This window comes from Oncorhynchus keta, chromosome 6 (genome assembly GCF_023373465.1).
Source record: "Oncorhynchus keta strain PuntledgeMale-10-30-2019 chromosome 6, Oket_V2, whole genome shotgun sequence".
Lineage (NCBI taxonomy): Eukaryota > Metazoa > Chordata > Actinopteri > Salmoniformes > Salmonidae > Oncorhynchus > Oncorhynchus keta.
The window spans coordinates 34,836,568-34,863,473 of NC_068426.1; the positions used below are offsets into that span (position 1 = coordinate 34,836,568).

At 43.9% G+C, this 26,906-nt stretch overlaps 2 protein-coding genes and 1 long non-coding RNA gene across 13 annotated transcripts in view; 1 reads left to right on the plus strand and 2 right to left on the minus strand.

The window, feature by feature from the left end:
- xrcc4 (X-ray repair complementing defective repair in Chinese hamster cells 4) overlaps positions 1 to 8,374 on the minus strand; it is a 36,817-nt gene extending 28,443 nt beyond the window's left edge. The window contains exons 1-6 of one of the 2 annotated variants that reach the window (XM_052521407.1): positions 8,233 to 8,372; positions 7,303 to 7,381; positions 6,497 to 6,645; positions 6,198 to 6,385; positions 1,264 to 1,430; positions 93 to 224 (exon numbers count right to left, since the gene is read on the minus strand). In XM_052521407.1, coding sequence (XP_052377367.1) covers positions 93 to 224; positions 1,264 to 1,430; positions 6,198 to 6,385; positions 6,497 to 6,638 — 629 coding nt within the window. In that variant the 5' untranslated portion in view covers positions 6,639 to 6,645; positions 7,303 to 7,381; positions 8,233 to 8,372. Of the gene's footprint in view, positions 1 to 92; positions 225 to 1,263; positions 1,431 to 6,197; positions 6,386 to 6,496; positions 6,646 to 7,302; positions 7,382 to 8,232 lie in introns of both variants that reach the window. The other variant, XM_052521406.1, reaches the window with a different exon arrangement.
- tmem167a (transmembrane protein 167A) lies at positions 8,334 to 18,287 on the plus strand. The gene is made up of 4 exons (XM_052521408.1): positions 8,334 to 8,459; positions 9,013 to 9,122; positions 17,482 to 17,516; positions 17,722 to 18,287. The coding sequence occupies exons 1-4, from the start codon at positions 8,457 to 8,459 to the stop codon at positions 17,790 to 17,792; spliced, it is 219 nt and encodes a 72-aa protein (XP_052377368.1). The 5' UTR covers positions 8,334 to 8,456; the 3' UTR covers positions 17,793 to 18,287.
- An 86-nt stretch (positions 18,288 to 18,373) lies between these two features.
- On the minus strand, positions 18,374 to 19,830 carry LOC127930773 (uncharacterized). Of its 10 annotated transcripts, none has more exons than XR_008139385.1 (5): positions 19,156 to 19,830; positions 18,984 to 19,120; positions 18,783 to 18,951; positions 18,614 to 18,750; positions 18,374 to 18,581 (listed from the first exon to the last, which is right to left on the minus strand). It is a non-coding gene; the product is annotated as an uncharacterized LOC127930773 (long non-coding RNA). The 10 variants fall into 10 exon arrangements; XR_008139380.1 differs by having other exon boundaries at positions 18,783 to 18,884; positions 18,917 to 19,120; XR_008139381.1 differs by having other exon boundaries at positions 18,783 to 18,817; positions 18,850 to 19,120.
- Between the last annotated feature and the right edge of the window lie 7,076 nt (positions 19,831 to 26,906).

Here is a 26,906-nt window from a genome sequence, read left to right on the forward strand (position 1 = left end):
GTGACCTTGAGGGGCTCCTCACGGTCAGACCCCCCCCCCGTGGGGTAACGTTAGGTTGGGTCATAGATGGGGGATGTGTGTGTACTATGTACCTGGTCTCCTGCAGGTGTGTAAGGTTCTTCTGCAGACTGCGTATCTTGGCCTTCTTCTCATTCAGCACCAGGGTGAAGCGAGAGTACAGCTCTGACTCGAGTGTCTCCTTCCCACTGACAAACCGCTGCAACCTACACACACGCACACACACACAGGTCGTGTTAGAGCTTACAGAAGGCAGGGTTAGAGTGAGTTACAAGGGAATGGAATAAAATGCATTTACAGCAACAATCCCTGGCTTGGTATGGATAGAAATATGACTGTGCCATTTATAGGACATTTACAGTGGTGCAAAAAAAGGATTTAGTCAGCCACCAATTGTGCAAGTTCTCCCACTTAAAACATGAGAGTCCTGTAATGTTCATCATAGGTACACTTCAACTATGACAGACAAAATGAGAAAAATAAAAAAATACACCATAATTTGCAAATAAATTCATTAAACATCCTACAATGTGATTTTCTGGATTTTTTTTCTCATTTTGTCTGTCATAGTTGAAGTGTACCTATGATGAAAATTACAGGCCTCTCTCATCTTTTTAAGTGGGAGAACTTGCACAATTGGTGGCTGACTAAATACTTTTTTGCCCCACTGTATGTCATAACATAACCTAAGGGGACATAATCGAACTCTCCAGCCCTGATGCAGCCAACAGCCACTCTTTCCCTCTGAATCCAGTCAAGGTTAAGGTTAGTTGCGTCTGGTGTTGGTTGCCAGGGAACCTCGACAGATTTTTCCTCCCCCTCCGCAACCAAATACCGCTATATTCTATTTCAGAATCAGAGAAACTACAGCAGTGAGATGATTAGAAACACATGGATTCAGTCTAGGTGAGGGGAACTGCCCTCAACACTCACTTGCGAGGGGTTCCCTCATCCTTTGTGTGTGAGTTCGATCTTGACCTCTGTGTTGAGCTCTCAGGTCTGTGCGTCATTAAGGCCCACTTTCAGAGCTATTTTCCATCCTCAGCAGCCACACACACACACACTCATAAAATCAGTTCCTAGACAATGCAACATACAGTGGCGGTCCTACCCTGTAGAGAGTTTTGGGGATTGGGCAATGACTCTTAAAGAGGAGGGAGGTGAACTCTTCATGTGTGTGTGTGTGTGTGTGTGTGTGTGTGTGTGTGTGTGTGTGTGTGTGTGTGTGTGTGTGTGTGGTCTTACTCTGCATTGATGTGTTGTAGCTCCTGTTTGAGTCTGTGGTTCTCCTCCTTTAGTAAGTGGTTGTGGTTCTGCAGTGCGGTTCCACGTTCTAGACCGTGAGTCAGTAACGCTCTAACCTCCTCCACTGGCTCAGGAATCTTACCCAGCAACACAGAACCCAGGCAGAACTGGAAGGGGGGTTGAGGAAGGGAGAGAGTTAATATATGCACCTGTAAACACACACATATACTCGTGCCCACCTTAACGAGATGGACAGTTACTTGGTTGGCCGGTAAAGACATGGGCGGTAAAACGATTGGTCAATAATGATTTGGCCCCAAACACTATTGGCCGGTATTATGATGGACCAAGTTGGCTCTGGAATGTTGTACTCGAGCAGAGCTTCCATTAGATGTCGTAGTAAAACAACCGTTTCATAATCTCTCTGTATTGGCCTCTCTCTCTCTCTAACTCAGACTCAGTGACTAACTACTGGAGAGAATAAGAACCTATTCAGGTAGAGACTGTCGCTACTACATCACTGTGGTGTCTGGGTGGCGCCTAAAGTGACCACCAACGCTGCTGCTTCTGCTGTGAGGGATTCAGCGGTAGTGTATTGGTGGTGAGCTCACTGGCCAGCAGATAATGGTGTTGTGGTGAACCTTGGTTTGTGCCCAAGGCTGTCATTACAGGGACTCTCTTTACACTGGTCCATCTACTGGTGATGAAAACCATTCACCTCCACACATTTAAACACACATAGACCAGCCACACACACACACACACACACACACATTCAGACACAGTCCTGGTGTAAATCAAATCAAATTTCATTTGTCACATGCGGCGAATACAACAGGTGTAGGAGACCTTACAGTGAAATGCCCTTAACCAACAATGTCTTTATTATATTATAATTAAGTCTATGATTTGATAGAGCAGTCTGACTGAGCTGTGGTAGGTGGCAGCAGGCTCGTAAGCATTCATTCCAACTTTACTGCATTTGCAGAAGCTCTTAGCAATGCTTGCTTCACAGCGCTGTTTATGACTTCAAGCCTATCAACTCCCGAGATTAGGCTGGCAATACTAAAGTGCCTATTAGAACATCCAATAGTCAAAGGTCTATGAAATACAAATGGTATAGAGATAAACAGTCGATGCGTCATAATTCCTATAATAACTACAACCTAAAACTTCTTAACTGGGAATATTGAACCACTAGCTTTCATATATTCTCATGTTCTGAGCAAGGAACTAAAACACTAGCTTTTTTACATGGCACATATTGCACATTTAGTTTTTTCTCCAACACTGTGTTTTTGCATTATTTAAACCAAATTCAGCATGTTTCATTATTTATTTCAGATAATAATCGTTATCGGCGTTGAAAAATCATACTCTGTCGACCTCTAGTTTAGTCCCAGGGTCCTTCATGTCCCCCTCAGGAGACTGAAAATATTTGGCATGGGTCCTCAGATCCTCAAATGTTTTACAGCTGCACCATTGAGAGCATCCTGACGAGTTGCATCACTGCCTGGTATGGCAACTGCTCGGCCTCCGACCGCAAGGCACTACAGAGGGTAGTGCGTACGGCCCAGTACGTCACTGGGGCCAACCTTCCTGCCATCCAGGACCTCTATCCCAGTTGGTGTCAGAGGAAGGCCCTAAAAATTGCCAAAATCTCCAGCCACCCTAGTCATAGACTGTTCTCTCTGCGACTCCACAGCAAGCAGTACCGGAGTGCCAAGAGGCTTCTAAACAGCTTCTACACCCAAGCCATAAGACTCCTGAACAGCTAATCAAATGGCTACCAAGACTATTTGCATTGCCCCCCCCCCCCTTCTACACTGCTGCTACTCTCTGTTATTATCTATGCATAGTCACTTTAATAACTATACCACATGTACATATTACCTCAACTAACCTGTGCCCCTGCACATTGACTCTGTACCGATACCCTGTACATAATGACCTATATTACCTCGACACCGGTACCCCCTGTATATGACCCCGCTATTGTTATTTACTGCTGCTCTTTAATGATCTGTTATTCTTATCGCTTACTTTTTTTGTTGGTATTTTCTTAAAACTGCATTGTTGGTTAAGGGCCTGTCGGTAAGCATTTCACTGTAAAGTCTACACGTGTTGTATTCGGCACATGTGACAAATACAATTTGATTTGTATAGGCTTTGTTGTGCCCTCTTCACGACTGTCTTAGTGTATTTGGACCATGATAGTTCCACTACAGCCCCGTCGATGTGAATGGGGGCATGCCCAGTCCTCCTTTTCCTGTAGTCCGCAGTCATCTCCTTTGTCTTAATCACGTTGAGGGAGAGGTTGTTGTCCTGTCACCACACAACCAGGTCTCTGACCTCCTCCCTATAGGCTGTCTTGTCGTTGATCAGGCCTACCATTGTTGTGTCGTCTGCAAACTTGATAGTGTTGGAGCCGTGCCTGGCCATGCAGTCATGAGTAAACAGGGAGTACAGGAGGGGACTGAGCACTCAACCCTGAGGGGCCCCCATGTTGAGGATCAGCGTGGCGGATGTGTTGTTCCCTACCCTTGCCACCTAGGGGCGGCCCGTCAGGAAGTCCAGGAATCCAGAAGCACAGGGAGGTGTTTAGTCCCAGGGTCCTTACCTTCGTGATGAGCTTTGAGGGCACTATGGTTTTGAAAGCTGAGCTGTAGTCAATGAATAGCATTCTCAACAGATCCACAGATGTCCAGGTGGGAAAGGGCAGTGTGGAGTGCAATAGAGATTGCATCATCTGGGGATCTGTTGAGGCGGTATGTGAATTGGAGTGGCTCTAGGGTTTCTGGGATAATGGTGTTGATGTGAGCCATGACCAGCCTTTCAAAGCACTTCATGGCTACAAACGTAAGTGCTACGGGTTGATAGTCATTTACGCAGGTTACCTAAGTGTTCTTGGGCACAGGGACTATGGTGGTCGGCTTGATACATGTTGGTATTACAGACTCTGACAGGGAGAGGTTGAAAATGTCAGTGAAGACACTTGCCAGTTAGTCTTGTGAAATGCGGCGTTGTGAAATGGATCCACATGCTGGTTCTGGAGTTGGTTTTCAAAGCAGGTCTCAGAGGGAATGACCAGCGGGTTCAGGGGGTCGTTTAGACCTGTGATTCCACATCCTCACACACACAAAGCTACTCTCAACAAGATCTGAGAGACAGACTGCATCAAAATCAACAAGAGGATAAAGAAGAGACGACAGAGGAAAACGGAAAGGATGAGAAGTCAACAACATGCAGTTGTTCACATTCTATAAAAATGCTTGAATGGTTCTTCCAAATGAAAATCAAATGTAAAGTTGCACAATATCATTGATCTGAGGAAACCCACTGACTAGTGGAAAATGGCTGCCCCGTGGGCCATAATATGACTGTTTATTGTCAAGTACATGTTGCTGTTTAAGGTTACACATCACTGCTGGTATGGTAATAATACCCTCGCAGCGATGTGGGAGCCTTCCTGGGGCTGTTGCTATGGGCCAGTGAGGTGCAGTAAAAAGAGGAGGATCACATTCACATCTTTACATCTACCAAACAACAACCACCCCGATGTTCCTAATTCTCATTATCCAGGACTGTTTTACAGGGTTCTATATGGTTCTACAGTATACGGTTCTACAAGGGTATTGTAAGGTTTGCCCTTTTCTTACAGCTGGTGTCAATCAACGCTCACTCTCTGCAGAAATTACACAACAGGCACGCACACATGCACACACACACACACACACACACTGCTGTTGCAAGGCCAGCCATTAGACTTGGATCATTTGATAATGAGTCATATCTCTATGATGAATGAATTCATATTTTTATAAACTGTTGAGCAACAGAAAACAGTTTGGACTTTTTCATCTGGGATGATGCATCACAGAAACTTCTGTAAACGTCCTGGCCCAAAACTCCCGTTTCTGAAGCAGTCAATCCTATTCATTTCCCTTTTCTACTGAAACACATGCACTAGGAGTTACATTCTGTCATTACCCTATTACTATGGCAACAAAGCACAAAGTGTGTGTGTGTGTGTGTGTGTGTGTGTGTGTGTGTGTGTGTGTGTGTGTGTGTGTGTGTGTGTGTGTGTGTGGGGGGTTGACCTCTGAGCACACGGACTGTCACTAAGTTGGCTACATGTGTGTTTTACCTCCATAGTGATCGTATTCTACAGTACAAGTTTCCTGTCAAAGCAGGGAGTCGGAGGAAGATATTATCTTAGGATGAGGTCATCACTGGTCAACAATAACACACTCCTGAAGAATCCAATACAACCCCGCTGTTGATATGACTGCCTGACTGACTTGTGTGTTCTAATATACTGTGAAGATGAGAGATAAATATTCCACTGTTGGAATAATAATAACCTCCTGTATTTCATCATACCACTGGCCTCCATTTTGTTTGTTTTTACAGTTATATGACACCAATCCTATCGGAGGGCGTAACACCCCTAGCCTATGGGAAGGGAAGACTGCAGCTACTAACAATAAAAACAACACTTCTACGGCATGGTAACCTCCTACAGGGGCGCTTCACTACATGAATGTCTTCCTGGGTTCATTAGCTCAATTAGTGGTAGTTAGAGGGTCCTGAGAGGAAATGGGAATGGGAACATGAGATATGATATGAGATACGACATGAGGTTATGGGAGACACAGTTCACTCTCACTTCCATGAACACCTCTTAAGGATGAGATCATATACAAACATCATCAGTGTTAATTCTAGTGACGACATCACATGAACCTCAAAGTGCATGCAACACTGTACACAGATCAGATATCACATGATGGATGGCTAACTTGCTCAAATAAATACTACAAGTAAAACATTTGATAGGGTTAAGGGCTATGGTAAAGGTTAAGGTTCAGGATAGTCGTTAAAACTTGTTGGGGCCAAAAAAACACACCGTTATGATTCGTCACGCCACTCACCGAGATGTCCCTCTGCACCTTCTCGTAGGACAGGGTCGTGTTGGCCATTGGGCCGGGGTTATGGGTCAAGGTGAAGCTGTAGTCAGTAGAGGGTCCAGTCCCAGTCAGGGCCTGCTGGAGGTCCTGGATGTAACGATCTGTCTGCATCTCCAACTCCTCTGCCTCCTCCCGCACTGCATCCTCTGATACTACAGACAGGGAGAGAGGGAGGGAAAGGAAGGAAGGAAGATTCAGGTGAGTGTTTAGACAGGTGTGTGGTCATGTTTGTGCATGCGTGTTCGTCAGGTGTGTGTGTTTACCCTCTCCTCTCCATGCATTCTGTCCATCAGTGAGCAGTAACAGGAAGCCAGAGCCTAAGTCCCGCCCCCTCCACTCCACTCGCAGGAAGTAGGAAGTCTCTGACTCCGAGGAGATACAGACCTCACGCACCGTCACATGCATCTCACACCTGCAGAAAAACAGCACAGGCACGTGAGGTCATTCCGTCTGTAATTCTGTTTGGCTCTAAACAAAGTATTGGAAATAAAACAAAGTTGGGATATTTGTGACAATTGTGATCATTGTTTACCTCTACATTTAGCAGACGCTCTTATCCAGAGCGACATACAGGAGCAATTAGGGTCAAGTGCCCTGCTCAAGGGCACATCGACATATATTTTTTAATTCACCGAGTCGGGTTGGGATTTTGACCTTTCGGTTAATGGCCCAATGCTCTTAACCACTAGGCTACCTGCCGCCAGTGGGTGGATGTGAAAATGACAGTGCAGTCCTGCTAATTAGCTCATGGACATTATTTCATCATTCTCTTGGCAGGCAGGCAGCACAGGCTGTGTTAGATGCCAGCCAAACAGTAAAACACTCTGCCTCCCCTCCCCTTGGACCAGTCACTATACTCATCCACAGTGACAGTCAGTAACACCAAGTTGCACACATTAGAGCTCAGTGACCGCGATGAGAGGTCAGATGTGCAGCATTGTAAATGAGGAGAACCGTGGAGTTTAACCCACCCATCTGACATCCTGTTCGACAGTCATTCATTAATCCCTAGTAACACCTGTACCGACACCCCAGCCAGCCAGCAATGACACATATTTCTGTCACTCACCTTTCCTGTTCAGACCTGTGCTGAAACCTCGGTCTCAGAATTTCCTCAATTCCTATCTTCTTACTTCTGGATTCAGTCACTAAAACAACACCATTAAAGTAGAGATGGAGAATGTAGATGCACCGATCTTTGGCTTTGGGAATTATCTTTCCTATTAGGTTCTATTTTGTTTTGACAGACAGGCAATTGGCACCAGCATGTAGCCTACAGTAAGTGTCTGGGGAGGGGTAAGGGTAGACTACACTAGAGTGGGGTCTAAGGGTTGATTTGGGACTGGGCCATGTTACATGGTGCAAGCAGAATGCATGACAAAGCTCCACTAACATGAGATTATCATAGTAAACTACTTCATTGGCCATCATTACTGAGTGCCATGGTTGTAATTATTCATTATTCCGATTATGTTGCTAAATTAGTCTTAATGGAACGGGGGGGTCTTAACTGCATTTGTTCAATAGAAACTCTCGTTTAAATTGCAAAACGTTGTTTAGACTAATGGTTACACCCACTTTTATACCCAAGCGCCCTCTGTACTCTGACTTTGACCTATTCCCCTCTGGGCGCAGGTATAGGGCACCCCTCGGCAAGAAAAACAGAACTAGACAATAATTTGTTTCAGGTGTGATATCCCTCCTAAATAGCTCGGGCTAATGTTCCTATCGACCCAGTAAGGCCAGCAGGCTAGTAGTATCTTTTTATTGGTATGTAACTGTTATGAAAGTTGTATTGTCAATGTGTTTTGTATTTAAACGCCACTTTAAACGTGTACATGACGCTGCAACAAAATGTCCCAATGGGGACAATAAAGTCAGTAAAGTTGATAGAGTTGTGTGTTTACATACATCAGACTTGTTTGTAAACAAAGCTCGAGCAACGTAGCACACGTGTGGCCATTTGAACATGTATCAAGTACGTCAGTGTCCCACCTACCTCAAACTGCACTAGCCTTTAGATAGTTGGTTGTGTCTTTTAATATCCGATGGTCGACTTCTGATATTTAATCCTACAACCGGTGTTAAATCTAGTTTAAATCGCCAGACGCCGCAGTTTCAGTTCGTCTCTTCCTTGTTCCGTACAACGTCATCTGTCTACGACGCTACGGAAGTGTGAGGTGGCGCCGTAGCAGCTCGCCAGCTAGCGTACCTAGCTCCGACATGGTATGTTGTCAATTCTTAAATATAACATTTGGTTAAATAACTTGGTGGCGGTGATGTAACATGTATTGGCTGCCAACAGCTATTAAACTGTAGCGAAGAAGTAGATTAACTAACGTCACCCTCCAAATAAATACATGTTTTATGTCTAATATGGAAGTGGTAACGTTATCCCTGTTTTACAAGACGTTCCTATTGCAAGCTACTGTAGATAGCTAGTAGTAGCCAGCTAGCTTGATTCATCCAGAATAGTGCGTTCTGTTGTCTTTTACAGTTATAAGTCTAGATTTCCCTCAGTGTCCAACTGAAAGAGAGCAGGAGCCCAACGTTTAACACAATACACCTGGAAACTTGTGTTGACAACCTAAAAAGCCTTCAACTAACAGCCCTGAAGTAGCTTTTTTTTGTATTTAGCTGTGATTGAAACTTATTTGATGACTTTGCAATAGGTATTACATAGATTATTATTTAGCTGCCCAGGTTATGTGGAGTCATAGATGCATCCTAGAGTGACGATGGATGTTGACCCAGTAATAACCTCCCATTCCCTCTCCAGTCTGCCATATTTAACTTCCAGAGCCTGTTAACAGTGATCCTACTGCTCATCTGTACCTGTGCCTACCTCAGAGCCATGACCCCTAGTCTCCTGGACAAGAACAAGACCGGGTACGTACAGACAGTGTTATTGCACTGAACTAAAGCTCTAGGTCACACCTCCGAACCATAGCTGGCCCCTAGCCTGCCAGAGAAGAATAAGACCTTATTAATTAATTAATTAAGACCTGCTGAGTTAATGTCCTCGTTGGTAGCTACCCTTCCACAGCCCAGAGGGGTATGCTGCTAAGGAAGCTAGATCTACTCCGGGTGTTCCGAAGCTTCAGTTCACTTCACATTGCAGCTCAGGCTTTGTCCGTACTACGGCGGTGCATGTTGCTCATCCACCTGCCGCTAACTCTAGCAGGCTTGTAACTGCACGTGCATGTTGCTCATCCACCTGCCGCTAACTCTAGCAGGCTTGTAACTGCACGTGCATGTTGCTCATCCACCTGCCGCTAACTCTAGCAGGCTTGTAACTGCACGTGCATGTTGTTCATCCGCCTGCCGCTAACTCTAGCAGGCTTGTAACTGCACGTGCATGTTGCTCATCCACCTGCCGCTAACTCTAGCAGGCTTGTAACTGCACGTGCATGTTGCTCATCCGCCTGCCGCTAACTCTAGCAGGTTTGTAACTGCACGTGCATGTAGCTCATCCACCTGCCGCTAACTCTAGCAGGCTTGTAACTGCACGTGCATGTAGCTCATCCGCCTGCTGCTAACTCTAGCAGGCTTGTAACTGCACGTGCATGTAGCTCATCCGCCTGCTGCTAACTCTAGCAGGCTTGTAACTGCACGTGCATGTAGCTCATCCGCCTGCTGCTAACTCTAGCAGGCTTGTAACTGCACGTGCATGTTGCTCAGCCGCCTGCTGCTAACTCTAGCAGGCTTGTAACTGCACGTGCATGTAGCTCATCCGCCTGCTGCTAACTCTAGCAGGCTTGTAACTGCACGTGCATGTTGCTCATCCGCCTGCCGCTAACTCTAGCAGGCTTGTAACTGCACGTGCATGTAGCTCATCCGCCTGCTGCTAACTCTAGCAGGCTTGTAACTGCACATGCATGTTGCTTGTAACTGCACGTGCATGTTGCTCATCCGCCTGCCGCTAACTCTAGCAGGTTTGTAACTGCACGTGCATGTAGCTCATCCGCCTGCCGCTAACTCTAGCAGGCTTGTAACTGCACGTGCATGTCGCACACGCATAATCGAGGGCTTTGTCTTCATTCAGACAGTGCTGAAACATCAATCCATGAGCGAGTCAGTGCCACATTTCCATGTGCCAAGATCAACACACAAGCATCCCCCCACTCCTATCCATAAAATAATTGTATTAAGTCATACAAACGTTCTACTGTGCATGACGTTTCAAATGCATTGTCATTGCTACATTTGTAAAGTGACGGATATTTAAAAATGACTTTTTATCACACACAAAAACGTTGATTAATAAAAATATCTGCTCAGTCGTCTTCCTCAAATTAATGGGGCGATGAGCAATCTGCGAGAGGGAGGGAATCTGATTTCATTGGTCCTCAACTCGCAGCTCAGACACTTCATTCAGGATAAATGGTAGTTGGCCCCAAGTTAGCCTGCCACGGAGCAGGTTTGTTCTGAAGGATTCGTTGCCATAGACATGTACCTGGCTAAAAGGTGAGCCACTTTCGCGGTTCCGGTTATCCCGAGTTGACCAAAGTTTCCTCTGTAACTCGTCAAACCCTGATTTGCAGTATAGGGTTCTGGACTCTTAGTCTGCTAGAGAGGAAGAATACTGAGTACACAGGCTCTATCACCCACTAAAACCCCCTACACAGACAGTGTTGTTCATCCACTGAGCTAATGCCTAGATTTGTTAACTCTGAATGATGACATTCAAGGAAAGCGATGTTACCCCAACCGACAACTTCAACCCCAGCAGCAATCCAACTCTGATACACTATCATTGTTCAACCCATCATGCCTGTCCAAGCACTTTTATCTCTATTCTCTGAACCCATAACCAAATCTCACACTGGGTAGCCAGCTAACTACCTCAAAAGACTCCTCTTCAGATCTGTAGCGCTCTACTCCGATCCTCTGGCTTTGTCGACTGTATTCCTTTTCATCTATGTAATGCTCTGGGAAGGAGAATGGAACTTTGTGTTTGTTTTCCATTGAAGATGATAGGAATTGTTTGTGGCTACCAGCTGTAATGAACACGACTGTCACCAACTAGATAAGTGACTGTTTCTAAATCCTCTCAGCAGTGAGTGAATAAGAGCTGTGTGGTGTTTGGGACCAGTGTATACATATCACATCGGTTCAATGCTGTTCTTGGGGGGCTGATTTAAAAACAACAGTTCAGTTTTTCTTCCTCAATTTTCCTCAACTCTTTCTCTCTTTTCCCAACTCTGAGTGGGTAAGGGAGGCTAATGCAACAAGCTGTGTGCCACATGTTGGGTTGGGGGGAAATTAGGGAATTATTGTGAGCCAGTCATCTGAGGTCGGCACACACACTCTCCAAGACAAATTAGACTGACAAACTGCCTGGGCATTACAGTGCTGGTGTTAACATGCCACTCACTCACTCACTGCCCAATGCCCAGAAAAATTTAGGCCTGTGTTGTTGTTGGGGTGTATATGTGTGTGTGTGTGTCGGGAGGGACCCAGAATGGGGCCTTGAGGGAAATTGGAGCCCTAACCCTCCAATCTCTGACTGATGACTGACTGCTTAGTGTTTATAAACCAATGGCAGATTGGCTCAGCTGGATGACAGATATATGGTGGTCTAACAGGCCACAGACTATTTACGCTAGTACTTAGGAGTCCCATTTCCCATTGGTCTCATTTCTCGTGTTGGGAAATTGGATGTTATACATTTGTGGTGGATGGAATGCCCCCACGGAATGTAAGTACTTTGAAACCTAGGGAAAAGCACCATGATATGCTATCTGTCATTTATGTGAAAGACAAAAGGCCAATCTGTCCCGCTTTCTAAATGTGTTCTACTAACCCAAACATTGGATATGCATTTTATTATTTGTATTAATCTCTATTTCTACGGGGACGGGTATCAGAAGTTATCTGGTGCTGAGTGTGAGTTTAGACAAGCCACTGATCCTCTGTTGGCTAAAGAAAGAGAAGAGAAGGAAGGATTTTGGGGAGGTGTAGGAGTGCTGGCTGAACCATTGTGACGCTCTGTCTGCAGTAGCTGTTCTGGGGGGGGGCTAAACCCCTTCGACAGACAGATAGACAACGATGAGGAATGGAGAGCTGGATAGTGTGCTCTGTTGTGGGTTTAATCCTCTCCAGTGGAGACAGACTCCACGAGGAGCACTTACATGCCGTCTACACTTTGACCTCTAACACAGGGTTTCCCAAACTCGGTCCTGGGAAGCCCCCGGGTGCACGTTTTGGTTTTTTCCCTAACACTGCACAGCTGATTCAAATGATCAAAGCTTGATGATTAGTTGGTGATTTGAATCAGCTGTGTAGTGCTAGGCCTTGACACAAACCGGTGTGCCTGGCACATACTACCATACCCCGTTCAATGACACTTAAATCTTTTGACTTGCCCATTCACTCTATGAATGGCACACATACACAATCTATGTCTCAATTGTAAAAAGGCTTAAAAATCCTTCTTTAACCTGTCTCCTCTTCATCTTCACTGACTAAAGTGGAATTAAAGGAAAAACTCACCCAAAACCACTTATTCCTTTAATTTACAGTGTTAAATAACACCAATATGTGACGATAATATTTTTTGTGAGGGGAAACAAAAATTGTCGTTTAAATTTTGTGTTATTATAAGGTTGGTAGCATCATGGAAAATCCGCAATGCTCTCTCTATGGGCTGGCTGGCTAGCAGGCTAGTTAGCAAACGTAGCCTGCTAGTAGTTAGGGCATTGCGATGTGGCCTAAAAATATTTTTTCAAACTTGTGTGATTCACGATATACAGTGCATTCGGAACTAGCCGCTTGACTTTCTCACATTTTGTTACGTTACAGCCTTATTCAAAAATCGGTTAAATAATTTGTTCCCACTCATCAATCTACACACAATACCCCGTAATGATAAAGTGAAAACAGGTTTTTAGAAATTTTGGCAATTGTATTACAAATAAAAAAACATTAAAAAAACATACATTTACACACAGTACCAGTCAAAAGTTTGGACACACTTACTCATTCAAGGGTTTTTCTTTATTTTTACTATTTTCTACATTGTAGAATAACATTCAGACCCTTTGCAATGAGACTTGAAATTGAGCTCCAGCTTTCCATTGATCATCCTGGAATATCACGCAAGAACATATATTCAAATTAATAAAATTAATTTGATATATCGCCCAGCCCTAATGGGAGTCTATTGGGCACTTGCTCAAAAACCCAATATTAGCACGAATTTCGTCAACAAGAAGTACAACATTACAAATCCTTTCTGAGTGTGAGATAATTCACTTGCTATATGTAGCATCGTATAGCTTTGGAATTTTGACATGACTTACTTTAGAAGAAAATAAGCTTGTTTCTCGACATATACACGGACTTTGAGAAGGGATTGCGTGACAATTAGTTTAGCAACCGCGTGACGATTAGCTTAGCAACTGTGCGACACAGCATAACGCGATTGGTCGACAGTCTGCTGCTGGGTGGGGCTTTATGCGTTCCTTCATTGGATTCCTATCTCATTTCTATAGTATCTCTGGCAACTGCACCATGATATCCACATTATATCCATATTATACATTTCTCGCGGAAGAAGTATCGCAAAAATATGATCAATGGTTTATTCGAGAGAAGACGCCCTCCTGAGTTATGCCATCGGCCAATATTGAAATCTGACATGTATGATGGACGTTTTCGTAAACTAAATGCTGTATTTCTATTGACTTCCAGTGTAGTGAGAGCGACTTTATCATGGTGCTACGGACGGATTTCTGCCGGCTTGAACACCAATAACTCAGATACACATAAAAACATGAAATGACCCAGGGAATCGGTAGAACATCACTCAGAGATGCACAAAAACCAATATGACTTTCAAAATGAGTGAACCTGTCCTTTAGCAAGTGACATAAGTAAGAGATGATAGCACTCCCCTGGTCAGTTTATATCATAGAAGGAGATGTTCTTAATGTTTTGTACACTCTGTGTAGATCTGTGTCTCTCAATCTCTCTCTCTCTCTTGGGCTACTCTTTGCAAGTTTGCTCCTTCGAGGGGCAATCTGTAGTTGCTACATACATTTTTGGACATATAAATTCATGTCATGTACCCATTGGTTCTTGAAGAAGATGACTTATAAATGTCTTATCAGCTTAGTTCAACTGTCGCACCCAATCAGAACCACAAATATCTGTCTCTCTCTCTCACATATATAAGCTTGTTTTATTCCAAAAAAGCAAATCTAAACAAAAATTGTATAGACTCAAAACATGGTTAAAACTATATTTGTGAAAAATATGGATGGTCAGTCCTAGAATTTGTCAGCCGGGGATTGTCAAGCAGATAACTTCCTGTCTCATTGGAATTTGACCCTTATTTAACAAACACATTTTAGCATCTTCTGTCTTCCACACAGCCTACAAGCCACTGATGCAGACCTTCGGAACATCTACAATTTTTAATCTAATTAGTATTAGTCTAAGTCTAATAAATCCATGTAATATAGTCGACACCTTCACAATGAATCCATTGTTTATTATAGACGGGTCTAAAGAAACATGATATGAAGAAAATTTTGTATATTTCAGAAGAACAGAATAGCATACTCTGACTTGTCCTTATGGTAGGTACTGATCTGACTATGCCATATGACTGTGGGCAAACACTAGTTCATTTAGCAGACAAGATTTTCTTAGATTTCTGTGGCATTATTTTATAGTATGAAGAATACAATTGAATAAAATATCAATAATATTTTCTCCAAACGATGTGAGGGAGTGTGCAAATGCGGCTATTCTGTGTTGAGTGGTTAACAAAAACAGGTGCTCCTATATGCTTAATTTAGAGTTATTAATTTAACTTTAGTTGTGATAAACGTCGGGCTATATGTTTAGATTTCTAATACATTCTAAGGCTGCATGACGTGACTCTAAAGATTTGAAAAAAGTAGCATGAAAGGTGTGAGCTCTGCTTTGTTTTTTGTTTTTTTACAGGCTGTACACACTTCATCAGTCTCTCATTCACAATTTGACAAGCACTTGAAAATGCCATGAATTTCCATGCGGCATTCCCTTTGTGTGGCCGTGATGCACCTAACAAAAATAAATGTTGAGGTGGCTGTTGTGCCTTTTGCGGTGGCTGTCCCCTTGGGCTGAATATAATAATTATAATTTCATTCTCTCTGCTTGCTCCAAAGCACCTCTCACTCACATGGCTCTCCGTCATATGATCGGGTCTTTCTCATAGGCTACAAGTGAAGACTGAAACATCAGGGACGCAACTGCGAGTTTCCTTTTTCAATTCCGAGGCGCATGTTGAAGATATTGGAAGAACTGTCCACATTTACTTTTCGGCAGCCAACAAGATGAGTAGGCCTAATGAACAGCAAAAGCACTAGCCTTGGTCAATCTACTATCCCCCATAGTACAGAAGTTGACCTATTCTGTGCAAGAAATAAATACTGGGACAGTTGTGGGATGAGATGGATCCCAAATGAATACAACCACACGCAGCAGATCAGAATGTTTAGCTTAATGTTGATAAACTATTAGGCTATTTCTTCACATTTTGAGGACAGCAATGCGCACATGGCATATGCTATAAGCGTGAATGTTCCATTAGCGAGCGGGAAAACACCATTATCAAAAGTGACTTCTAATACGATTATGCATTTAATGCTTTTTATTACAAAGGTTTGTTTTCTTCAAACTCATGTGCTGCTTATGTATGCCAGTTACACTCTACACCCGTTGTGTTAATGTGCTTAATTTTAAGAAGTTATTTGGCCACTTTAGTTGTGATACAAACATTATCAAAACATACAGTGCCTTAATTATTCAGACCCCTTGAATTTTTCCACATTTTGTTATGTTAAAGCCTTATTCTAAAGCTGATTCAATTGTTTTTCCCCCTCATCAATTACACACAATACCCCATAATGACAAAGCAAAAAAGTTTTTTTGAATTTTTGCAAATGTATAAATACATAAAAAAATGTACATAGGTATTCAGACCCTTTTAAGTACGTTGAAGCACCTTTGGCAGCGATTACATCCTTGAGTCTTATTGGGTATGACGCTACAAGCTTGGCACCTGTATTTGGGGAGTTTCTCCCATGCTTCTTTGCAGATCCTCTCAAGTTCTGTCAGGTTATATGGGGAGCATCGCTGCACGTCCATTGTCCGGTCTCTCCAGAGATGTTAAATCAGGTTCAAGTCTGGGCTCTGGCCGGGCCACTAAAGGACATTCGGAGACTTGTCCCAAAGCCACTCCTGTGTTGTCTTGGCTGTGTGTTTAGGGTCGTCGTCCTGTTGTAAGATGAACCTTCGCCCCAGTCTGAGGTCCTGAGCACTCTGGACCAGGTTTTTAATAAGGATCTCTTTGTACTTTGCTCCGTTCATCTTTCCCTCGTTCCTGACTAGTCTCCCAGTCCCTGCTGCTGAAAAACATCCCCACATCATGATGCTGCCACCACCACCATGCTTTAAAAAATGATATATATATTTACTTCATTTTAAAATACGGCTAATGTAACAATGTATATAAAGTCAATGAGTCTGAATACTTTTCGAATGCACTGTATATGCCTATGGGCTAGGCTACATGAGGTGTGCATGTCTTCTATGCACTTAAATAGCAAATGGAGAACGCTTTTCCTGTGGTTCATTTTCATACCAGCCAGGTAGGCTATACTCCGGTTGTAAAGGGAATCTATGTGCTTAATATTAGGAAAGTTAAGAAATGAATAGTAGGCAAAGCCTATAGAAAGCTGATGAGATCCTCCTCTTTTTTAAGAGGCCATCATTCTGTTTTCTTTCGTAATTGTATAGCCTATAGAAATGTTGTGCAACTTGAGCTCATTGGCTCTCAGGAAGTGTTTGACTAGATTTTCGAAACATTTGCATGTATGTCGGTGATTAGAGGGACACTAGAGTGCTGAGTACCAGGCAGTTAGCAAGTTTGGTGGACTACTAAATGAGCATCCAAGCTTGAAGAAACCTAAATACTGTGACTAAACGGTCACGTGGAATTTGACTGCCTTCATGACTCGTGACCACTGGTGTGGCGGCAATATGGTCACCTTAGTCAGTCCTTGCATCCATACCTCTCTATGAATTTGAGTGGTTACATTTCTCCAGGCCCATTCCTCAGCTTTTTACCGAAACGAGCGGGTAGAATGCTTTATTGTTTAAACTGCTGATTGCCAGTTTAAAACATTGCTGGTTATGTAAAAACAGTACTTAAAAAAGTATGTAGCTAATTATCATATCTCTCCCCTCTTTTCAGGTTCTTGGGTATCTTTTGGAAATGTTCCAGAATAGGTACACTGTTTGTTCCATAATCAATAGTTTTATCATCTAGAACACGGCTCTAGAAGACTTGTGATGGCCATGTATTCGTTGCTTACACTTTTATTAGTCAGTCTTGGATTAGTGTTGACGTAGGGTTATTCACAACACCTTGAAAGTACTGAGTATTTCCATGTTAACTTCTGAAGTCTCCCATCATCCCCTCTGAACCCCCCAGGTGAGAGGAAGAGTCCGTACGTGGCGGTTTGTTGTGTCATCATGGCCCTCTCCATCCTCTTCTCCGATTAACAGCCCGCCCTCCCCCGCACGCTAAGCACTGTCGGATTCCTAGTGGAAGACTGAAGAAGATGGCAGCAGTATGAGACCACGATCGCAGAGGAGGCCTGCATGGGACACAGTTGTTCTCCCCTCCCCACAGTTTCTTTTGAGTGGGGTGCGGATAACGGACTGCAGTAACACACAAGGACCCTCTCTGGAGAACAACACAAGCCTCCGTCCTTCTCTTCTCCTGGTGGCCATTTCACAATTCAGTTGTTAAAATGGCCTCCTGGACCTCTCTGTAAACAGACAGTTGTTGTTTGTTGTTGTTTTTGTTGTCCTCTGTGTTATTATCCCGTAGGGATCACCCCATGTCTTTCCTCTGATCTGTAATGAGGGCCATGTGGTAGATGGCCAGAGGTTGGAGAGCAGTGTTTGATAGTTGACAGTGTTCTTTTTGTGTGTGTTTTTCTGTACATTAAAGAGCCGGTGGATGAGACTACTCGACCACTGTTGACGGTCCAACTCGTGCCTTTCTATAACACGGCCGTCTGTTTTCCTTTTTCTCATTGATCACGGGGTGTGTTACCAAGCAGGATCAATGAGTTTGCCAGTTCACTTTCCAAAATATTCTGTATTACCTCTGTATTCAACTTATGTTCTCTTTCCCATTCAGAAAATAAGTATTTGATTAGTGTTACCTGGTTAGCTGATCGATCCTGCTTGGTGAAACACAACCCTGTGGTTGAGGTTCCAGGTTGTCTTTATTGCAGTCGTGATCAAATCAAATGGTATTTTGTGACATGCGCCGAATACAACCTTACAGTGAAATGAAGACAACACATGTAGACCTTACAGTGAAATGAAGACAACACATGTAGACCTTACAGTGAAATAATGAATACAACACATGTAGACCTTACAGTGAAATAATGAATACAACACATGTAGACCTTACAGTGAAATAATGAATACAACACATGTAGACCTTACAGTGAAATAATGACACCAGGTGTAGACCTTACAGTGAAATAATGAATACAACACATGTAGACCTTACAGTGAAATGATGACACCAGGTGTAGACCTTACAGTGAAATAATGAATACAACACATGTAGACCTTACAGTGAAATGATGACACCAGGTGTAGACCTTACAGTGAAATAATGAATACAACACATGTAGACCTTACAGTGAAATGATGACACCAGGTGTAGACCTTACAGTGAAATAATGAATACAACACATGTAGACCTTACAGTGAAATGATGACACCAGGTGTAGACCTTACAGTGAAATAATGAATACAACACATGTAGACCTTACAGTGAAATAATGAATACAACACATGTAGACCTTACAGTGAAATGATGAATACAACACATGTAGACCTTACAGTGAAATAATGAATACAACACATGTAGACCTTACAGTGAAATAATGAATACAACACATGTAGACCTTACAGTGAAATAATGAATACAACACATGTAGACCTTACAGTGAAATAATGAATACAACACATGTAGACCTTACAGTGAAATGATGAATACAACACAGACCTTATAGTGTTTTGTTGTCAAGGGGACAGGCTTGGAAGGATTGACACTAGACTGTTGGAGTAGGTTAACAAATGATCAGCCAAGGTCTGGATCATTTATTTAAATTGGCAGGTTAGAGATTGGACTCCCATTGATGCCTGGTCCAACAGCAGAGAGGGCGGGAGAGACGGGGAGATAAAGAGGTCAAAAATCTTCAAGGAGGACATTTTCTCCTTGCCCTTCCTCTCTCCCCCATTTTAAGTTGGTCGTTTGACTTATGGTAAATGTCAGTGTCACTGCTAACACAACCTACTGCTGATTTTGTTGAAGTCATAAGTTCTGCAAATGTCGTGGTTGCTTGCGCAGAGAATTGGTTGCAGTTAGTTGACACAAATGGAACCCTTTGAATCCTGTAATGTTAGTGTGCCAGTGTTGAATATTATAATGCTGACCAAGCACATAAAGCAGCGTTTCCCAACTCCAGTCCTTGGGTCCCCAAAAGTACACCATTTTGTTGTAACCCCGGAAAAACGCCTGATTCAACTCACCGAAGGCTTGGTGATTAGTTGACAAGTTGAATCAGGTGTATTTGTCCGGGACTTTAATAAAAAATGAACTAAAGCATGCTTACCACTGTCCTATAGCAACAACTGAAGGAAAGGATAGGCTCGTTAACAGGTACATACATATATATACACACACACACACTCGTTGTGTCTGATCTCTCACATCTCGACTCTGAGCTCCCCACTTTCACCTGTCCTCCTCCTCTCTTCCCCCTCTCCTCATCCACCCGTACTCTCCTTGGTTGCAAACGGGAACACTTCACTTTCATGTCTCCTCTCCTTCCGTCTCTTTACCATCACTCCACTCACAGGCCCTAAACTCCCCTTCTGCACCGGATGGCTTCACACACACACACACACGCACGCACGCACACACCCTAAACTCCAATAGCCTCAGTAGTTTCAGATGGAGATCCACCGCACTAAGTCACCCAGGACCTAAACCCTGACTGATCCTAATGGCTTCCAGGTCGAGCTGGAGGTAATGAGGACTCCCCGACGTCTGCCCCAGGCAACTGGTCCCTCCTGTAGTTTTCACTATGACCATCTGGAATGGACAGTCACTATCTCGCCATTCTAGAAAGGGTAAACATGGCCAAACAGGCCATATCATCAGAGCTGATAAACACGTGTTGTAAGAGCTATCTGTTCTCAATTGAATGGCATTAGTGGTAAGATGCTGCAGCGGCCGATAATTCCGTTCAGTGCCGTACGGCCTCCTTTTGGTGCATTGCCGACCCTGTTACTAGACCTGCATCTCTGGTTCTGGTCCACCTGGTACAGTGCCTTGTGAAAGTATTCGGCCCCCTTGAACTTTGCGACCTTTTGCCACATTTCAGGCTTCAAACATAAAGATATAAAACTGTATTTTTTTGTGAAGAATCAACAACAAGTGGAACACAATCATGAAGTGGAACAACATTTATTGGATATTTCAAACTTTTTTAACAAATCAAAAACGGACAAATTGGGCGTGCAAAATTATTCAGCCCCCTTAAGTTAATACTTTGTAGCGCCACCTTTTGCTGCGATTACAGCTGTAAGTCGCTTGGGGTATGTCTCTATCAGTTTTGCACATCGAGAGACTGACATTTTTTCCCTATTCCTCCTTGCAAAACAGCTCGAGCTCAGTGAGGTTGGATGGAGAGCATTTGTGAATAGCAGTTTTCAGTTCTTTCCACAGATTCTCAATTGGATTCAGGTCTGGACTTTGACTTGGCCATTCTAACACCTGGATATGTTTATTTTTGAACCATTCCATTGTAGATTTTGCTTTATGTTTTGGATCATTGTCTTGTTGGAAGACAAATCTCCGTCCCAGTCTCAAGTCTTTTGCAGACTCCATCAGATTTTCTTCCAGAATGGTCCTGTATTTGGCTCCATCCATCTTCCCATCAATTTTAACCATCTTCCCTGTCCCTGCTGAAGAAAAGCAGGCCCAAACCATGATGCTGCCACCACCATGTTTGACAGTGGGGATGGTGTTGTTCAGGGTGATGAGCTGTGTTGCTTTTACGCCAAACATAACGTTTTGCATTGTTGCCAAAAAGTTCAATTTTGGTTTCATCTGACCAGAGCACCTTCTTCCACATGTTTGGTGTGTCTCCCAGGTGGCTTGTGGCAAACTTTAAACTACACTTTTTATGGATATCTTTAAGAAATTGCTTTCTTCTTGCCACTCTTCCATAAAGGCCAGATTTGTGCAATATACGACTGATTGTTGTCCTATGGACAGAGTGTCCCACCTCAGCTGTAGATCTCTGCAGTTCATCCAGAGTGATCATGGGCCTCTTGGCTGCATCTCTGATCAGTCTTCTCCTTGTATGAGCTGAAAGTTTAGAGGGACGGCCAGGTCTTGGTAGATTTGCAGTGGTCTGATACTCCTTCCATTTCAATATTATCGCTTGCACAGTGCTCCTTGGGATGTTTAAAGTTTGGGAAATATTTTTGTATCCAAATCCGGCTTTAAACTTCTTCACAACAGTTTCTCGGACCTGCCTGGTGTGTTCCTTGTTCTTCATGATGCTCTCTGCGCTTTTAACGGACCTCTGAGACTATCACAGTGCAGGTGCATTTATACGGAGACTTGATTACACACAGGTGGATTGTATTTATCATCATTAGTCATTTAGGTCAACATTGGATCATTCAGAGATCCTCACTGAACTTCTGGAGAGAGTTTGCTGCACTGAAAGTAAAGGGGCTGAATAATTTTGCACGCCCAATTTTTCAGTTTTTGATTTGTTAAAAAAGTTTGAAATATCCAATAAAATGTTGTCCCACTTATTGTTGATTCTTCACAAAAAAATACAGTTTTATATCTTTATGTTTGAAGCCTGAAATGTGGCAAAAGGTCGCAAAGTTCAAGGGGGCCGAATACTTTCGCATGGCACTGTAGCACACTGGTCCTTTTATTCCTTTGACTCAGAGGAAGCCTGCACTTCCATGGCTATTTACATTGATGGTGATAAGGACTGACTGACTAATGTACTTTTCCACACGGTTAATTCCAGGGGCCAGGGATAATGTTTCTTGTTTTGGCTATACTGGTTGAAGTGGAAGAGTTCCCTGTGGTGAAACGGGACCGTGGCGGAGCTGGAGAGTTAGAACAACAGCTACTCGTTACTGTGATCAGAACCAACAGGGCAGAACTAGTGGGCCAGAACACAACACACCACCTTGGCCACCACCACGCTGTGATGATAGATTCTGCTGCCATTTAACGGCCTCGTTTGTCCAGTGTCATTAGCCCTACTGTGCTGTGTGGGGGGTAGAGTGATGGACACAGACAGCACTAGAGTCAGCTCTGTGTGTGTGTTCCTACTGTTAAGGGAGTGATGGTCTCTTATGGTGACAGAACTGGAGTCCGACTGAGCCCCTCAGACACCGCAGAGAGGGATCTGTAAAAAGAGAGAGGGGGGGGGGGGTCTGTCCCAAATAGAATCCTATTCCCTATGTAGTGCACTACTTTTGACCAGGCCCATAGGACTCGAGTCAAAATTATACAACGGGTGAGTCTTGTCGTGAATGCTGATTGGTTAAAACCGCATTCCAGCCAGTGTCTATTCCACAGGTTACCAACGGCTAAATCTATGTTAAAATGCCTATTTACACTGTTCCATCTGACTGTGCCCTTGGTGACACAGTCATGGAGTGTGGAATCTTGTGTAAGCTCTGTAACCCACATAGAAACTCTATAGGGTCTGACAGTATCTCTTTCCAGGGTCTGTTGTGTGTTTGCCTGTGTTTATTAATATGTGACCTAAAAGGGAGGGTAATGCCGAGGGAGCCAGGCCAGGCAGGGTTTAGGCAGCTGGGAGTAATGAAGCTGACCTAGCACCTCTGGCTATCCCCCCCCCCCTCTAGTCTCTTGTAGACTCTGCAACTAAAAGTTTTCACAGAGACTCTATGGGACTTCATAAAAACCTTCCTTCAGGAGAAGCCAGTCACTGTGTTTTATCTGCCCAGTTTGTTTCTCTAAGCAGCTCTGTGTCCACGTCCTTATTAAACCTGCTTTAAAACAGAGACAGGCCTGGGACAGAGCCCCAGATGCCTTCTCTATCCCAGTGGCCTCTGCTGGCTAACGCGCACACGCGGTAGAGGATGGCAGTGCTGAGGAGGGTGCGCGTCTTGCCTGTTCCTGCTATGTCATAAGTATAACCCATTTTCCACATAGACAAACCTTGTATAAAACATGTTGCATTTGTAACTTGAAAACAACGTTAAACCCTCAACCTTACATCCACTATCATTAAAACAAATGGCTGGGCAGCACCTACTGGACAGTTTACAACTATTGATTTGGTGTCCCATCCAGGGTTTTAACCAAGCCCTGCTTGGCTTTTATATGTGTCACTGACTACTACCATTGTGCTATCGTGAGAATGATAACTCTTAATAACCAAATACTATATATTCACTGTTGCAATCCAAGTCGTTCCAAAGGATAGATCTACTACAGCAAATGAAATGTAACCATACTTAAGTCATATCATCAATGATACTATTTAGGGCTATATAGCAGTTGCAAAGTAATCAATGGCTATTGTTCAACCAGGATTCAACTAACTCTTTGTATCTTCACCTTAATCATTAATACTGTATGTTGGATTCACGTCTAAATCTCAACCAAGAATCAAAGTTAAAGAATATGTCTAAATGAAATAAATGTATTTAAAGTTGGATTACATTGGATTTAGGCCTATTCTTTAACTTAGATTTTTGGTTGAGATGGAGACGTGAATGCAATATATAAATTATTATTTTGTAGACCAACTGAATTGTGTTTGGTTGTCAACGCAACAAAATATCAACATTTGAAGGAGAACTTCTGCTTGGATCGTTCCATATGTGCCACTGATTTAGTCAGAACTTCTGCTTGGATCGTTCCATATGTGCCACTGACTTAGTCTGGCTTCATTGTGTTGAGGATGTTGTACCCACAATAACAATCCGGACACACCCCAACCAAAAATCCTGGATGAACAGAGATATCCATACCATGCTGAGAGCCCGTACTGCATCATTCAATGTCCGCAGAACGAACCCCGATGGCTCGGCGGCGTGTGACACGTACAAGGCAAGCCGGTTCGACAACTCAGACACGCGGCAAGGACTACAGACTAGCACGGACTACAAAGGCAAATCCAGCTGTGTGGTGCCCACTGAAGCCTCCCTCCCAGACGAGCCTAACACATTCTATGCTTTCTTCGAGGCAGACAATAATACCGAGCCATCCAGGGAGACTGTCTGTTCCGGACGGCCAGATGCTTTCGCTTTCCTAGGCTGACGTGAGGAAAACTCTCAAAGAGTGAATACTCACAAACCCGCTGGCCTAGATGGCATCCCTGGCCGCGTCCCCCGCGTGTGTGCTGACCAGCTGATGGGCGACGTCTCTGACATCTTCAACATGTCCCTGTCCCAGGCTGAAGTCTCTCTCTGCTCTAAGGAGACCACCATCCTCACAGTGCCCTAGAACAACAAGGTGGCATGCCCTAATGACAATTGCCCAGGCACACTGGACCCACTCCAATTTGTCTACTGCTCCACAGATCCATGGAAGATGCCATTTCCATCGCTATTCAGACGGCCGTAACACATCTGGACAAGAGGAACATCTATGTGAGAATGCTGTTAATTGACTACAGTTCAGCATTCAACATTATTCTTCCCTCTAAGCTCGACACCAAGGTCAGAGCCCTGGGTCTAGACGCCTCCCAATGCAACTGGATCCTGAACTTCCTGACGGGCAGACTACAGGCTGAGTATTGGCAACAACACCTTCTGTACACTGACCTTTAAAACAGGGACCCCCCAGGGGTGTGTACTCAGCCCTCTGCTGTACTCCCCTATTCACCTGTGACTGCGCAGCTTTACATGACACCAACCTCTCCATCGTCAAGATTGCTGACGACACCACAGTTGTAGGCCTGATAACCAACAATAACGAGTCAGCCTATAGGAATGAGGTAGGTTAACTGGCATTGTGGTGACAGGACAACAACCTCTCCCTCAACGTCAGTAAAATAAAGGAGTTGATTGTTGACTTCAGGAAGCAGAGGAGGGAACATGCCTCTATCCACATCAACAAGACCGCTTTAGAGCGCTTTAGTTCCTCTGCGTCCACATCACCGAGGACTCGACATGGACCATCAACACCACCACTCTTGTCAAGAGGGCGCAACAGTGTCTCTACTTTCTACGGCGGCTGAAGAAATTTGGCATGCCACCCCGGGTCCTCTCAAAATACTACTGCTGCACCATCGAGAGCATCCTGACCGGTTTCATCATGGCCTGGTACATGAATTGCTCTGTCCACGAACCAAAGGCTCTACAGCGGGTGGTGAAGGCGGCCTAGTACATCACTGGGACCGTGCTCTCACCCAACCAGGACATCTGCTAGAAACGGTGCCTGAAGAAGGCCTGTATCATCATCCAAGACCCCACACACCACAGCCACGAGCTCTTCACACCCGTACCGTCGGGCTCAGAGACACACACATCACAACTGTGCCGTCCTACATTATACTAATGCTTCAAATTGTATTCTATTCTATTGAGCCATTTACTTTATGGTCGTATTCTTAACATTATTTTCTTATTGTTGTTGCATTGTCGTGAAGGAACCTGAAAGTAAGCATTTCGTTGGATGGTGTATACCACTCAAACTCAACTCTGGACCTCGAAGCCAGTTCCACTGCATTTAAAAAAAAATGTTCCCCTCTAATCAGGGGGCTGATTTAGACCTGGGACACCAGGTGGGTATAATTAATTATCAGGTAGAAACGAAAACAAGCAGGCTCCGACCCTCGTAGGTTAAGAGTTGAGTACCCCTGTTGTATCCCATACATACCACGGATAAAACTCGAAACAAACACTTACACAATGCTAGCTAATGCTCCCGTAACGCTTCCCCAACGTCCGCTAATGTTATAGCAGTCTGGGCCAACAGCCTGCATGTTCTTATCAAAGAGGGCAACTGATGCCACTGAGCCAGATGTCTTTGTGTCAGGTGAGAAGCTTCAGGTGGTATCCCATTTTATGTACCTTGGCATCGTACTTAGTTCCAACCTCTCTTTTAAAAAGCGGATGAAAAAAGGTAACTCAAATAACCAAATTCAACCGAGCTAATTTCCGATTCGTACGAAATTGTTTTGACTACAGAGGTAGCAAAACTGTACTTCAAATCTATGATACTCCCCCTCTTAGCATACTGCTTGACTAGTTGGGCCTAAGCTTGCTGTACAACATTAAAACCCATTCAGTCTGTCTACAAACAGGCTCTCAAAGTGCTTGATAGGAAGCCCAATAGCCATCATCACTGTTACATCCTCAGAAAGCATGAGCTCCAGAGTTGGGAAAATCTTGTGCAATACACCGACGCATGTCTTGTATTCAAGATCCTAAATGGCCTGGCTCCCTCTCCACTTAGTACTTTGGTTTAATCAGAAAACCCAAACCATGACAGCAGATCCACAAGGTCTGCCATGAGAGGTAACTGTATAGTTCCCTTAAGGAAAAGCACCTTGAGTCAAT